The sequence below is a fragment of the Mytilus californianus genome, unplaced genomic scaffold (assembly GCF_021869535.1).
Source record: "Mytilus californianus isolate M0D057914Y unplaced genomic scaffold, xbMytCali1.0.p SCAF_12, whole genome shotgun sequence".
Taxonomy (NCBI): domain Eukaryota; kingdom Metazoa; phylum Mollusca; class Bivalvia; order Mytilida; family Mytilidae; genus Mytilus; species Mytilus californianus.
In genome coordinates, this window is record NW_026262604.1 from 56,214,737 (window position 1) to 56,232,606 (window position 17,870).

General features: G+C 33.9%; 1 protein-coding gene across 1 annotated transcript; it reads left to right on the forward strand.

The window, feature by feature from the left end:
* The first annotated feature begins 15,110 nt into the window (after positions 1 to 15,110).
* Positions 15,111 to 15,578, forward strand: LOC127721143 (uncharacterized). Its single transcript, XM_052227817.1, has one exon. It carries the CDS (start codon positions 15,111 to 15,113, stop codon positions 15,576 to 15,578), a length of 468 nt encoding a protein of 155 aa, XP_052083777.1.
* Positions 15,579 to 17,870: the final 2,292 nt, after the last annotated feature.

The following is a 17,870-nucleotide window of genomic DNA, read 5'->3' on the forward strand; positions in this document are numbered from 1 at the left end:
TATCTAACATATGCAAGTGTTATTTTGATATATTTTCATGTCTGTGACTTAAAAAGACCAAATAACATAGTTTTGCATGTTTTTTTGATAATGACCCTTACATGTATAAATATTTACGTATGAGCGTTTATTTCATGACGTCAGTGATAGCATACATTTCAGTTCCCAATAAATTGCAAGGTTTGTATTACCGGACAAATTAGGTCACGTGTCGACAAAACAGATGTTTTACATTATGTTTGTTATAACATATAACCTTCGACGTAAATATTTAGTGTGCCTATCATGTCTTCTGCCTAACTGGGGATGAACTCCAAACGCTTTATTTTTGCCTATTAGGGGTGTAAATTAGAAAAGCTCGACACAAACCGTTCTATTGCATTATTTTAAAAGTTTGTGAATCAACCTGAAACACTAGCTTTTTATATTTTGAATAAAAATTGACTAGATATTGTGGACCAAACACGGCACTTACTTTAGAATTTTCAAACATAGATTACAAATATAGAATGGTACATGGAAAAATATTCAGAGAGATGGAAGATTATATCATGAACTATAAGTGATTTACAATATCCTGGAATTGAGTTACATTATGTCACATTTATAAAATGTAATCTTTTTCTTATAGAAAGAAAATAGTACTGTAAATTGATAAAAAATATATTGCTTCAATTGCTTATCCACGAGCAGGTTGGAAATTATTTATATCTACAATGAGGGGGAGGTGTCAAGAGGGAGTCCATTAACAGGTTAACAATTTCTGATTTTGCTCAAAACAGATAACAGTAAATTCAAAATACTGATAACCGATAACAGCAATTCAAATGATCTTAATAAATGAGAAAAACAGTTAACAGGGGTATTTTTTTTCATAATAACAGTTAACAACAATGTCTATTTTAAGAAAACAGATAACAACTATAACAGTTAACAGCACATATATTTTCAAAACATTTAACAAAAGTTTAAAAATGCCTTCGTTAAACACAAATTTAAAGGCTGAAATTGCATTGGCTGATGTAATAATTACTAGAATAGAAATAAAAACGGAGTGTTTTCAGATCCTTGTAAGCAAAGCTTGCACACATGGTCTGTAATTTAATCACATTTGTCTTTTGGATGCGTTAAATTGTTTATTGATTGTATTCGTCAATTAAAAATCAAACGTAGGAGGATTGCAAATTCTAAAATGTGTGCAACACACCCATATATACGTGCATGTAAATTAATTGATGTCCTAATAGGAAATGTTCCCACTCTTTTCCTTTTGGGGGGGGGGGGGGGGGGGGGGGGGGGGGCGTGGGGTGTAGAATTATGCATCTGTCGCCTTCGTAAAGCACTATTGTCTCGCCTGCGACAAAACTTGCAAAATGCCAGACAGCGGCGGTTTAGACTGTGCAACGCTTTATGTTTCAAAAGATAAAAGGCCTGGATATCAATATATTTTATGCATATGTCTTATGTTATAAAATTTCCTTCCTGGTAATTTTTCTATGTGATTTTTTTCGCCAACGTCTTTTATGAGTGATAGGTAATTTATATTTGTCATATAGAATTATTTGAAGGTCCACGTATCCGACAACCAGGGCTCCCATCACCTCGACTGTATTTCATTGATCTGTGATCAAGATTATATTTATATGTCCGTCTGGTCAGGTTTATCTGGCATTGACCTTTTTTCTTTGTTTAGTCTGTTTCTCATATATATTGTAAGCAGTAGGTAAACTATATGTAGTGTATGGAATGATTGTAATGTGGGGGGGGGGGGGGGGGGGGGGGGGCTAGGATGAAAAATTTTGTCCTGCCTTTTTTTATAGTTGTAATCTCTTTCCTGCCTTTTTATTTTTCACTCTGGTCGGTCCTGCCTTTTTTTTTATTAGTTTATTCTGACTTTTTTTAACATAAATTGTCATCCTGCCTTTTTTTTGCCATGTTGCTCATCCTGCCTATTTTTTTAACTCAAAACTCCTGTCCTGCCTTTTTTTTTCAAATTTCAAAAGAGTTGACAGAACACTACCTTAAAAAGAAGAGATACTAGTAGTGAGAAAAAAGACGGAGAATATTCCAATTGGAAGAAAAAACAAGTCACAAACACTTCTGAGAAATAAGAAGGGATAGTGAGAAATAAGACCGAGAATATTTCAATTCGAAAAAATAAAAACAATACAGAAATCACTACTAAGAAATAAAAAGGGATAGTGAGAAAAAGACCCGGAGAAGATTCCAAGTCGAAGAAAACAAATAATCATTCAGAAAACTAAACATTGAGCAACACGAATCCAACAAAAACAATCATATCACATCTTTTTTTATATATAAAGTAGAGGGTGACTTCGTGTGCTCAATAAGGATCTACAGTTCCTTTGAAAACTAGTGACTCTTGATACAAGAGTATGAATATAGGTTTGGTTTTTGGTTTTTGGTGTTTTAACGCCACTTTTAAGGACCACATTTTGACTATTTCGTGGCGGCCAGTTTTAATTGGTGGAGGAAGACGGAGTGCCCGGAGAAAACCACCGACCTTTGATAAGAAAACTGACAATCACAGTCAATTAAGATTGGATTCGTGTGCACCCGCACGAACGGGGTTCGAACTCACAACCTCAGTGTTGACTGGCTAGTGATTACAGTAGTAACTACTAAGAAGTATGAATATAAGACCACCTATGAAATAATGGGAAATAAGCATGTATCAAGAAAATGTACATTGCATTGGGTATCATACCCCATCTCCTTATTTAAATATACATTAACTTCATTCTGAATGTCACTGAGTGATACTATAATATTTGAATTCATTATTTCGGTAACAAGTCAACGAATCAAATCGTAATGACACTATGCCATCCATCACCTTAGATTCCACTGTAGCTGTTTAAATCATGCCATCCATCACCTTAGATTCCACTGTAGCTGTTCAAATTATTCAATCCACCACCTTAGATTCCACTGTAGTTGTTTAAATTATGCCACCCATCACCTTAGATTCCACTGTAGCTGTTTAAATTATGCCATCCATCACCTTAGATTCCACTGTAGCTGTTTAAATTATGCCATCCATCACCTTAGATTCTACTGTAGCTGTTTAAATTATGCCATCCATCACCTTAGATTCCAATGTAGCTGTTTAAATTATGCCATCCATCACCTTAGATTCCACTGTTGCTGTTTAAATTATGCCATTCATCACCTTAGATTCCATTGTAGTTGTTTAAATTATGCCACCCATCACCTTAGATTCCACTGTAGCTGTTTAAATTATGCCATCTATCACCTTAGATTCAACTGTAGTTGTTAAAATAATGCCATCCATCACCTTAGATTCCACTGTAGCTGTTTAAATTATGCCATCCATCACCTAAGATTCCACTGCAGTTGTTTAAATTATGCCACCCATCACCTTAGATTCCACTGTAGTTGTTTAAATTATGCCACCCATCACCTTAGATTCCACTGTAGCTGTTTAAATTATGCCATCCATCACCTTAGATTCCACTGTAGTTGTTAAAATCATGTCATCCATCAGCTGTTTAAATTATGCCATCCATCACCTTAGATTCCACTGTAGTTGTTTAAATTATGCCACCCATCACCTTAGATTCCACTGTAGCTGTTTAAATTATGCCATCCATCACCTGAGATTCCACTGTAGCTGTTTAAATTATGCCATCCATCATCTTAGATTCCACTGTAGCTGTTTAAATTATGCCATCCATCACCTTAGATTCCACTGTAGCTGTTTAAATTATGCCACCCATCACCTTAGATTCCACTGTAGCTGTTTAAATTATGCCACCCATCACCTTAAGATTCCACTGTAGTTGTTTAAAATATGTAGGTTTGAACGTTCCTGCTCACACCAGGTATTCCGATCGAAATCCGCGGAGGGATCCAAATCCGGAGGAGCAATTAGATGAGACAGCAATAGTGGTCCGTAGGAATCGAGTCACGATTTTTCTTCTGTAATTGCCCCACGGAATTCGAATCCCTCCGCGGATTTCGGTTTGTGATACCCTGTGCTGATGAAAGCAAATCAAGAAAAGCTCTTCGGACGCATGAAATTTAAAAATTGTTTGTTACGGAGCACTGTTAGGGATATATGCAGAAAAAGTATATTTTATACGCTCAATATAAATATATTGTACGGAGCACCGTTAAGGACCAATACAGAAAAAAATCGGATGGTAGATATCACAAACACTTGTCTCAGATTAAAAAAAAAATATATCTGTATACCTGAAAGTTAAGTTAAGGTACATAGATATATTTTTTTTGAGACACGTTCTTTTGTGGATGATGAATAAATGACAGGGAATTCAACCTCACTGTAATAATTATTATATTGTAGTGATATAATCATTTGTTATGAGTATACTCTGGTTTGTTGTTATATATTATATTAATATTTGTATAACAGTTATATATATAGCAGATCATCGTAATAACTCTACAGGCACATTTTCATCCATTTATATATCATTCTATTCTACTATTCTAATGATAGTGCAGTGTAAGTGCATGGTGGACACCCTTCTGTAATAATTCGTTTTTCTAATAGATTGGATTTGAGTAGGCATTCTAAACGTACTCGAGATATTCTTCCGCATGCGTTAACACAAATTTTCGGTATTCATGATTTGTTATTGTTATATATATTTCTCACGACAAAACATTTACATATCATTTATCTATGTTCTTAAAAATTATTTTCTTGAATATTTATTGATGAAATTAATATATAACAAGCGATAAGGAATGTTATTTTGCACTCGATAATATCCGCGTAATTATACGAAATACGTTCGGTTATCAGTCAAACGGCAAGGAAATTTCTGCGGCAACATAACACCGGTATGACCTCTCAAGGTCACATCCGATGTAATTATAATATGTGCTCAATATTATTATATTGTGCGCACTATATATTTATTTGTGCACGTACTATTTTTTTTTGTATAGGTCTCTAACTGGGCTACGTAGTTTGTTTTACTTACAGTGCAAGAAACAGCAGTTATATAAGTTAAACCATTGTGACTAATACACATTATATAGATATCTAGAAAAAAAAATCGATTTTAAGTGACCTTGTGATATTTGCAGACAAATTAGTCGATGTTGGTAAATGTTATAGGATTGGTTTAGATCAGTATAAAAATATACAAATGATTTTGACGTTTTCAAGTTTTATAATTTTATGACTGTAAAACGGAAACTTGGCATATCAGAACAGGAACTCCAGGACAATAAAGTTAATCACTGATAGAAATGATAAAATGATAAATCAAGTCCTTATATAATTCCGCTTTATACGGTCACTGCTTGGAGGGTCACATTACATTTCCGGCACCATATATCATGGAACCGCCAATATGAAGAAACCATCAACAGAAATTAATTTCATATTCAAATAAAGTAATCTTCCCATGTATCGATTGCTTCCAGGTAAATTCGATAGATATAGGAAGATGTGGTATGAGTGCCAATGAGACAACTCTCCATCCAAGTTACAATTTATAAAAGTAAACCATTATAGGTCAACGTACGGCCTTCAACACGGAGCATTGGCTCACACCGAACAGCAAGTGTCAGTAAAGTGTTTCTCGTTTCTCGTTTTATATAGATTAGACCGTTGGTTTTCCCGTTTGAATGGTTTTACACTTAGTCTAGTCATTTTGGGGGCCCTTTATAGCTTGATTCGGTGTGAGCCAAGGCTCCGTGCGGAGTTCTACAACGTAAATCCTAAGTCACTATCAACCTATTCTATATATTGATACTTTTCAAATTAATATATCTTATGACATATCGGAATACAGGCTATTTTGAATACATGTAACAAATAAAACGTAAAACATAAATATTATGTGGGAGGGTTTTATTTCGCTAACGAATTAAGATAAATAAACTCATCATAGATACCAGGATTAAAATTGGTCTGACAAACGCACGTTTCGTCTGACAAAGACACATCAGTGACGCTCGAATAAAAAAAAAGTTAACTAAAACGATATCTATCGTTACCGACAGGAACGCATAATACTATTGGAGAACCAGTGATGTAACAAATAAACAGAAGTAAATTATATCAATAAGAGGTTTCCGTGTCGAAAGCAATTATCGATATTAGCCATTCATGCTGTTGGAAATATTAAACGTTGGCGTTCAAATCGCTATCACTCTAATAAATCCAATCCAATTTCCGTATGTATCGTCTGAAATACAATTTTAATAGTTACTATAAACGCAAGTAACATGCAAAAAGAGCGATGTCTGGAATTAACTTTAAAGTTTCTTTGAAACTCGTATATTGGCAGGAGGGGATAATATGTGTAAAAAAGAGAGACGAAATATACCAAAGGGACATTCAAACTACTAAGTCGGAAATAAACTGACAACGCCATGTCAAAAAAGGAAAAAGTCCAAAATACGAACAACTTTACAGTATATAAAACACAACATAGAAAACTATAGAATGAGCAACACGATCCAGGCCACCAAAACAGGGGGTGATCCCAGGTGTTCCAGAAGGTATAGGCATATCCTGCTCTACATGCTGAAATGTTGAAAGTGAATGTCCAAATCTTGACATAATTTATAGCCACATGAACCTGTTAGAAACAATAACGTAACCGTGTGTCCGCTAATCTCCCTACAGAGTCATGATTCCGTCACATTACTCCCAACATGGAGCAAAACTAAATTCATTATGTACAAATTGTATGTACATTTATTTCGGTCCATCAAATGAAACACATTTAATGATAATAAAGAATGGCATGAATGAATTTATCTCACATTCTAAAGAATTTTATTTTTATACTAGTTTTTTATTCACTTTAAACACTTCTCTTATCGGATAACCTTTGAAAATAAACTGAGTTTTTAAACAACAATGGAATTTCTTATTACACTGTAACAGCAGAGCTATGTGTCAAATATCAGATTACCTTACAATTTGTAAAAACAGTACGTTAATAAATACAAAGGGAAGTTCGTGATCTTATTAACAACAAAGCTATTGATCGAATATCTGATTACCTTTGAAAATATACTGTGTTTATAAATGCCCTTGAAAGTTCATGTACAACAAAGCTATAGGTCAAACATTAAATTATCTTTGCAGATGCGCTGTGTTTAAAAAAGCAAACAGAGGGAAAATCATGATATACATCCGTTAAAAAAGAGAGGCAAAAGATACCACAGGGACATTCAAACTCATAAGTCGAAAATAAACTGACAACACTTCTAAGAAGGGATAGTGAGAAATAAGACCGAGAATATTCCAATTAAAAAAAAAAATAAAAACAGTACAGAAAACACTACTAAGAAATAAAAAGGGATAGTGAGAAAAAGACCAGGAGAAGATTCCAAGTCGAAGAAACCAAATAACCGTTCAGAAAGCTAAAAATTGAGCAACACGAATCCAACAAAAGCAATCATACCACATCTTTTTTTATATAAAAAGTACAGGGTGACTTCGTGTGCTCAATAAGGATCTACAGTTCCTTTGAAAACTAGTGACTCTTGATACAAGAGTATGAATATAAGACCACCTATGAAATAATGGGAAATAAACATGTATAAAGAAAATGTACATTGCATTGGATATTATACCCTATCTCCTTATTTAGATATACATTTACTTCATTCTGAATGTCACTGAGTGATATTATGATATTTGAATTCATTATTTCGGTAACTAGCCAACGAATTAAATCGTAATGACATTATGCCACCCATCACCTTAGATTCCACTGTAGCTGTTTAAAATACGTAGGTTTGAGCGTTCGTGCTCACACCATGTATTCCGATCGAAATCCGCGGAGGGATCCAAATCCCGAGGAGCAATTAGATGAGACAGCAATAGTGGTCCGTGGGAATCAGGTCACGATTTTACTTGTGTAATTGCTCCACGGAATTCGAATCCCTCCGCGGATTTCGATTCGTGATTCCCAGTGTGCTGATGAAGGCAAGTCAAGAAAAGCACTTCGGACGCATGGAATTTTTAAAGTGTTTGTTACGGAGCTCTATTTGGGACATATGCAGAAAAAATATATATTGTGCGCTCTACATATATTGTGTGCGCTCAATATAAATATATTGTACGGAGCACCGTTAAGGACCAATACAGAAACAAAAACTATAACCTGTGCTCAATATTATTATATTGTGCGCACACTATATTTTTTTGTGCACAAGGCATGCTATTTTTTTGTATAGGTCCTTAACGGGGCTACGTAGTTTGTTTTATTTACAGTGCAAATAACACCAGTTTTACAAGTTAATCCTTTGTGAATCATGCACATTATATAAATATCTTGAGAAAAATCTATTTTAAGTGACCTTGTGATATTTTCAGACAAATTAGTCGATGTCGGTAAATGTTATAGGTTTGGTTTAGATCAGTATAAAAATATACAAATGATTTTGACGTTTTCAAGTTTTATAATTATTTTTCTGTTTACAACTTTATGACTGTAAAACGGAAACTTGGCATATCAGAACAGGAACTCCAGGACAATAAAGTAAATCACTGATAGAAATGATAACATGATAAATCAAGTCCTTATATAATTCCGCTTTATACGGTCACTGCTTAGAGGGTTACATTACATTTCCGACACCATATATCATGGAACCGCCAATATGAAGAAATCATAAACAGAAATTCATTTCATATTCAAATAAAGTAATCTTCCCATGTATCGATTGCTTCCAGGTAAATTCGATAGATATAGGAAGATGTGGTATGAGTGCCAATGAGACAACTCTCCATCCAAGTTACAATTTATAAAAGTAAACCATTATAAGTCAAGGTACGGCCTTCAACACGTAGCATTGGCTCACACCGAACAGCAAGTGTCAGTAAAGTGTTTCTCGTTTCTCGTTTTATATAGATTAGACCGTTGGTTTTCCCGTTTGAATGGTTTTACACTTAGTCTAGTCATTTTTGGTGCCCTTTATAGCTTGATTCGGTGTGAGCCAAGGCTCCGTGCGGAGTTCTACAACGTAAATCCTAAGTCACTATCAACCTATTCTATATATGGATACTTTTCAAATTAATATATCTTATGACATATCGGAATACAGGCTATTTTGAATACATGTAACAAATAAAACGTAAAACATAAATGTTATGTGGGAGAGTTTTATTTCGCTATCGAATTAAGATAAATAAACTCATCATAGATACCAGGATTAAAATTGGTCTGACACACGCACGTTTCGTCTGACAAAGACTCATCAGTGACGGTCGAATAAAAAAAAAGTTAACTAAAACGATATCTATCGTTACCGACAGGAACGCATAATACTGTTGGTGAACCAGTGATGTAACAAATAAACAGAAGTAAATTATATCAATAAGAGGTTTCCGTGTCGAAAGCAATTATCGATATTAGCCATTCATGCTGTTGGAAATATTAAACGTTGGCGTTCAAATCGCTATCACTCTAATACATCCAATCCAATTTCCGTATGTATCTTCTGAAATACAATTTTAATAGTTACTATAAACGCAAGTAACATGCAAAAAGAGCGATGTCTGGAATTAACTTTAAAGTTTCTTTGAATCTCGTATACTGGCAGGAGGGGATAATATGTGTAAAAAGAGAGACGAAAGATACCAAAGGGACATTCAAACTACTAAGTCGGAAATAAACTGACAACGTCATGTCAAAAAAGGAAAAAGTCCAAAATACGAACAACTTTACAGTATTTAAAACACAACATAGAAAACTATAGACTGAGCAACACGATCCAGGCTACCAAAACAGGGGTGATACCAGGTGTTCCAGAAGGTATAAGCATATCCTGCTCTACATGCTGAAATGTTGAAAGTGAATGTCTAAATCTTGACATAATTTATAGCCACATGAACCTGTTAGAAACAATAACGTAACCGTGTGTCCGCTAATCTCCCTACAGAGTCATGATTCCGTCACATTACTCCCAACATGGAGCAAAACTAAATTCATTATGTACAAATTGTATGTACATTTATTTCGGTCCATCAAATGAAACACATTTAATGATAATAAAGAATGGCATGAATGAATTTATCTCACATTCTAAAGAATTTTATTTTTATACTAGTTTTTTATTCACTTTAAACACTTCTCTTATCGGATAACCTTTGAAAATAAACTGAGTTTTTAAACAACAGTGGAATTTCTTATTACACTGTAACAGCAGAGCTATGTGTCAAATATCAGATTACCTTACAATTTGTAAAAACAGTACGTTAATAAATACAAAGGGAAGTTCGTGATCTTATTAACAACAAAGCTATTGATCGAATATCTGATTACCTTTGAAAATATACTGTGTTTATAAATGCCCTTGAAAGTTCATGTACAACAAAGCTATAGGTCAAACATTAAATTATCTTTGCAGATGCGCTGTGTTTAAAAAAGCAAACAGAGGGAAAATCATGATATACATCCGTTAAAAAAGAGAGGCAAAAGATACCACAGGGACATTCAAACTCATAAGTCGAAAATAAACTGACAACACTTCTGAGAAATAAGAAGGGATAGTGAGAAATAAGACCGAGAATATTCCAATTAAAAAAAAAATAAAAACAGTACAGAAAACACTACTAAGAAATAAAAAGGGATAGTGAGAAAAAGACCAGGAGAAGATTCCAAGTCGAAGAAACCAAATAACCGTTCAGAAAGCTAAAAATTGAGCAACACGAATCCAACAAAAGCAATCATACCACATCTTTTTTTATATAAAAAGTACAGGGTGACTTCGTGTGCTCAATAAGGATCTACAGTTCCTTTGAAAACTAGTGACTCTTGATACAAGAGTATGAATATAAGACCACCTATGAAATAATGGGAAATATACATGTATAAAGAAAATGTACATTGCATTGGATATTATACCCTATCTCCTTATTTAGATATACATTTACTTCATTCTGAATGTCACTGAGTGATATTATGATATTTGAATTCATTATTTCGGTAACTAGCCAACGAATTAAATCGTAATGACATTATGCCACCCATCACCTTAGATTCCACTGTAGCTGCTCACACCATGTATTCCGATCGAAATCCGCGGAGGGATCCAAATCCCGAGGAGCAATTAGATGAGACAGCAATAGTGGTCCGTGGGAATCAGGTCACGATTTTACTTGTGTAATTGCTCCACGGAATTCGAATCCCTCCGCGGATTTCGATTCGTGATTCCCAGTGTGCTGATGAAGGCAAGTCAAGAAAAGCACTTCGGACGCATGGAATTTTTAAAGTGTTTGTTACGGAGCTCTATTTGGGACATATGCAGAAAAAATATATATTGTGCGCTCTACATATATTGTGTGCGCTCAATATAAATATATTGTACGGAGCACCGTTAAGGACCAATACAGAAACAAAAACTATAACCTGTGCTCAATATTATTATATTGTGCGCACACTATATTTTTTTGTGCACAAGGCAGGCTATTTTTTTGTATAGGTCCTTAACGGGGCTACGTAGTTTGTTTTATTTACAGTGCAAATAACACCAGTTTTACAAGTTAATCCTTTGTGAATCATGCACATTATACAAATATCTTGAGAAAAATCTATTTTAAGTGACCTTGTGATATTTTCAGACAAATTAGTCGATGTCGGTAAATGTTATAGGTTTGGTTTAGATCAGTATAAAAATATACAAATGATTTTGACGTTTTCAAGTTTTATAATTATTTTTCTGTTTATAACTTTATGACTGTAAAACGGAAACTTGACATATCAGAACAGGAACTCCAGGACAATAAAGTTAATCACTGATAGAAATGATAACATGATACATCAAGTCCTTATATAATTCCGCTTTATACAGTCACTGCTTGGAGGGTTACATTGCATTTCCGGCACCATATATCATGGAACCGCCAATATGAAGAAATCATAAACAGAAATTCATTTCATATTCAAATAAAGTAATCTTCCCATGTATCGATTTCTTCCAGGTAAATTCGATGTATGTTTAGATTTAAACAGCTATTTTATAGATTTCGTACTGTACATATTGCTTTTACAAATTATATGAAAGCACGAGGGACTTCAGCAGATACATTGCATGGGCGGATCCAGGATTTAAGGTTAGGGGGCGCAAACTTAAAATATTTTTGAGGTAAAATTATCGAAATATTCTTTACTAAGCTGAGGACAACCCATGCTTTGCAAATTTTAGGGGGTGCCGCCCGCCACACCCCAAACTGAAACCGCCACTGTTGTACCAACGGAGTTCTACAAGGTAAATCCCAAGTTTTCAGTTACTATCAATCTATTCTATGGATACTTTACAAATTAATATATCTTATGACATATCGGAATACAGGCTATTTTGAATACATGTAACAAATAAAACGGAAAACATAAATTTTTTGTGGGAGGGTTTTATTTCGCTAACGAATTAAGATAAATAAACTCATCATAGATACCAGAATTAAAATTGTTTCGACAAACGCACGTTTCGTCTGACAAAGACTCATCAGTGACTCTCGAATAAAAAAAAAGTTAACTAAAACGATATCTATCGTTACCGACAGGAACACATTATACTGTTGGAGAACCAGTGATGTAACAAATAAATAAAAGTAAATTATATCAATAAGAGGTTTCCGTGTAGAAAGCAATTATCAATATTAGCCATTCATGCTGTTGAAAATATTAAATTTGGCGTTTAAATCGCTATCACTCTAATAAATCCAATCCAATTTCCGTATGTATCGTCTGAAATACAATTTTAATAGCATGTTACATGCAAAAAGAACGATGTCTGGAATTAACTTTTTTTTCTTTGAATCTCGTAGGAATCTGGCAGTAGAGGTTAATATGTGTAAAAAAGAGAGACGAAAGATACTATAGGGACATTCAAACTAATAAGTCGGAAACAAACTGACAACGCTATATTAAAAAAATACGAACAACAGTATATAAAACACAACATAGAAAACTAAAGACTGAGCAACACGACCCAGGCCACCAAAACAGGGGGTGATACCAGGTGTTCCAGAAGGTATAAGCATATCCTGCTCTACATTGTGAAATGTTGGAAGTGAATGTCTAAATCTTGACATAACTTATAGCCATATGAACCTGTTAAAAACAATAACGTAAACGTGTGTCCGCTAATCTCCCTACAGAGTCATGATTCCGTCACATTACTCCTATGGAGCGAAACTAAATTCATTATGTACAAATTGTATGTACATTTATTTCGATCCATCAAATGAAACACATTTCATGATAATAAAGAATGGCATGAATGAATTTATCTCACATTCTAAAGAATTTTATTTCATACTAGTTTTTTACTCAATTTAAACACTTCTGTCTTCAAAAGTCAATCTTGAACTCTTATATCTATACAAAAAAAATGTTGATTTTCACTACACAATGAAACACATTTGCAACACTGTCAGTAGAGTATCGGACACAAGGTTAGTATATTAACGTATCTATGCACCTGTGTAGTGTTGAAGTTCGTACATTAACGTATCTATGCACCTGTGTAGTGTTGAAGTCCGTACATTAACGTTTCTATGCACCTGTGTAGTGTTGAAGTTTGTACATTGAAATCTATTTGGTTGTGTCGGTTGGTGCTGTCTTATTGTTTACTCCACATCGCTACAACTCATGGTGCAGTGTTAATTAACTCGTGGCCAAGAAATAGTAACTCTTGGCCGCGACTTAGTAATTTGTGGCCACGACTTCAATTTTTTTTCTAGAGCATAGAATATATTGTACATGTATCCATGGGAAGCAATTTTAAAAAGTTCCTCTCGAAAACCCGCATGCGTATTACACGGATCCTGTTTCCAAACATTACTTGCGAAGAAAAATTTGGGGAAAGTTCTTCGTAATTGTGTATCATTCCCCTTCTATATTTCTATCCATGTGATCATGACATTGGAATTGAAAACAAAACCATTGATATCTGGTTTTATTTACATCTAGCCATGGTTTTGTTGTAATGATTAGTTTTTAATTCTGCATAGAACATGTATTTATTGATTATATTAGACGTTCATATGCTCACTGCACAATCTGTTTAATGTCAAAACGTAACATTATCAAGTACTCAACAAACAGTGTGTCAATGTCAAAACTTAACGTTATAACATCAAGGCTGTTATACGGTACTTTAGGACAGCTGTATTTGACTAAGAGAACCACATAGCTACACAACATTACTATCATTTGTTGACATATCTTTTTTCAAGGTGACACTGATCCCTGTGATATTTTCAAACAAAGTATCGTGAAATAATATAATAAATGATTTAAAGCTTCTTTAAGAACTATTACATTGCAAGCACACGACATGTCAATACAGATTTGTCAAAAAAAGTCAGAAACTTAGAGATAAAGGAATGAACAGAAGTCTAAATGCACGTGGTAGTCAACTGCAGGTCATATAAGCACTTGCCAATGATGCGATTAGGCTATTCATATTAAAACTTTTTCGTGATATTTTTCTGAATAATCAATATCAGGCAGACACAATATTGCTGTTTTATTGGAAACTTATGTTTTGAAAGTTAATGGAATAAAATTGTAAAAATAAAGATATTTTAGCTCGATGTGATTTGATATGAACCAAATATGATTGCGGGAGCAGTACTTTCCCTCCTGATGCTGATATTAGGAACAATTGGAAATGTCATTTCAATGGTTGTTTTGAGCAGAAGTGGATTTCGTAATCTTGTTAGCGCTGTATATTTACGATATTTAACGATAGTAGATTTGATAGTGCTGTATACTGGTCTCTTGCGAAAGTTTATATTTTTCCTCCTTGGTATTGACATAAGATGGTACTTCCCTGCCATTTGTGGTACTCACAAATGGCTGACGTATGTCTCACTGCAATGTTCTGCTTGGATAAGAATTGCATTTACAATCCAAAGACTATTTTGCATATGGCTTCCGTATGGATCACGTTATCGGTTTACAGAACGAGCTGCCAGAATAAAAATTTTCATTGCTACATTGTTTATAGTCTTACTAAACAGCCACATGTTGTACGGTCATCGCGTTGGGTTTTATGCGTATGTGAACGACACTGTCTGTGTTTACGTAACCAATGAATACGGAGATTTTTTTGAAATGTACTGGTCAGTACTAGACCTTTGCCTTTATTCTGCCATTCCATCTGTGTTTATGATAATTGGAAACATACTAATAGTTGTTAAAGTACTAAGATCTAGAAAAGGTATACAACGACACAGCGATTCTGGTAGTTCGAACAGAACCAACGGTTCGTCCAGAAATTCAAAGTTTTCGTCAATGACAATTGTTTTAATAATGTTAAACATCTTCTTTGTTATTCTCACGTCGCCTTCTGGAATCCTACTGATTGGAATGATCTACTGGGAAACGCATGACAATGAAATATTGATTTGGCAGTTGGTTGACGTATTTGATGTTTTATCCTATTTAGATAACTCCTTAAACTTTATGTTGTATTGTTTAAGTGGCTCCCTCTTTCGACAAGAAGTAATCAAATTATTTTGTCCTCGTCGAAGAAGTATCCAAGATGTAAACAAGTCTCAAGAAATGCACACTAAATACTAAACATTTTAGCTTTTTTCATTATAATTTGAATAAAAGTGATTATGATTTCACTGAAGTTAAATAAATCAATGCAATAAATTTCTGTTTAACTTAATGAAATGCTGCTTCGAATGTAGTCTACTTGTTCCGAAAGTCATTTCCATGTCTGAATCTAAATTTTAAGATCTTAATTTCATTAAGGCGGTAGACCAAAATCAGTACTTTCATCAATTCTTTTTAAGACGTCATATAATTATATAGATTTGAAATAATATATGTAAATCAGAAGCTTGAAATTTATTCCGGAAAATGCTTGACACATTGAGACAGACAAAGTAGTGATTTTAAAGTATATTACCTTAGGTGTACCTCCTTTATTCGACTATTCAGTATTGAGGTACTTTGATACAAGTTACCAGGGGTCCTCGTGTCAGGTTTATCTTTTGGTCATACTTGATTTTGGCTAAAACGGTTAACTGTAACCGACTGTAACCCAGTCACGTGATAGGCGAAAGTTACAAACAAGGGGGCCTTGGTAAAATACTGCCTGGTAAAATGATGATAACTTTTATTGATAAAATAACTCCTTATAAAATCAAATTCTCTTTCATTTATATTGTTGGATTATAGAACTGTCCCTATTTTACAAGGCTTATCACTTTTAGTTGAAACTCACTTCCCAAACGACAGAAGTATTATGTCCTACCAATCTCTCTCTATCGCAGTTTCCCATTCAGGCTTACTCTATGCTATATCGCCATTCATAATATAAATAGTTTGGTGGCTTGAGATTTTGTTTAATATTTTGCTATATCCCGAAACTTTGGTGGCCAATTTTGTAAGATTAACATTCTGCCAACTTGGATTTTGCAGCATATAAGTATTCATTCAATTCAAGCCATTGGAGAATAAAGTTGAGAACCAATTGTTTTGTTAAACTGATTAAAACATATGTTGAGCAAGAAAGAGGAGGACAATCTGTTGGCGAACCCTCTCACGTTCAGAGGAGCGACGATTGTGATCCAGCTGTGGTTTCACATACTTTCATTTCAAATATCTAGCTATCAACAGTTTAGGGACTGTATACATTAGATCGAGACTTCCTAGTGAATAAAACAAAAACGTCATATTTACGGTAAATTTAGAACTTAGCATATCACATTTAAGTAAGTCTTCTCTTATAAAAAGAATATATTTCCAAAATTCAACAATGTAAATTTATATTTGATTAAACAATCATTATCAGTTTACGAACCTGCGATTTATTTCATAAAAAAAATCTTAGAACAAAAAATACTCGTATACATTATTATGCTATGGTAAATTTTTGTATTCTTGTCTTTCATTTTTGCTTATGTGCTTTGTCTATATGCCATTTAGTTTTTCTTTTTTGACATATTTGTTTGTTTTTATAATGATTAAGATTATAACACAATGTTGACTGCTGTACCCCTATTTTTGACATGTTTACCTATTATGTCTGTTTGTTTTGTTCACACATTGTTGTCAATATAATGAAATTTTATGCAACTGTCATACAAGTGAGAGGTTTAGCTAGCTCTGAGACTACTATAACAAGTAGTAATCTCAGGCTAGCTATAAAAACAAGGTTTAATGCACCATTTTCTACATAAGGAAATGCTTGTACCAAGTCAGGAATATGACAGTTGTTTCCCATTCGTTTGATGTGTTTGAGCTTTTGATTTTGCCATTTGACGGGGAACTTTCCGTTTTGAATTTTCCTTGGAGTCGGTATTTTTGTTATTTTACTTTATACATGTCAAGAACATTTCAGTATAACTTACGATCAATCATTGTCGTATGTTTTTTTGTGCAAAGAATCCTAGGGGAAGAAAGCACATACGCCAACTTTATCCTTATGTTTGAGTTCAAACCATACAAAAAAGTAAAATCACAAAAATACTGAACTCCGTGGAAAATTCAAAACGGAAAACCCCTAACCAAAGGGCAAAATCAAATGATAAAACACATCAAACGAATAGACAACAACTGTCATATTCCTGACTTGGTACAGGCATTTTCAAATGTAGAAAATGGTTTTTATAGCGCTAAACCTCTCACTTGTATGATAGTCGCATCAAATTCCATTATATTTACAACGATTCGTGATGTTTTATCCTTTAGGGTTTCCTATTTAAGATAATAATACCACCTGCCGATTGGACACGCCTACTAATCAATCAAAACTATTTTTTTCGAACTGTATGTGTACATCATGCAATTTAAAAAAATCGCAAATTTTATTCATTTGGGAAATGTAGTTGACAATATGTCATGTAAACATGGTTAATT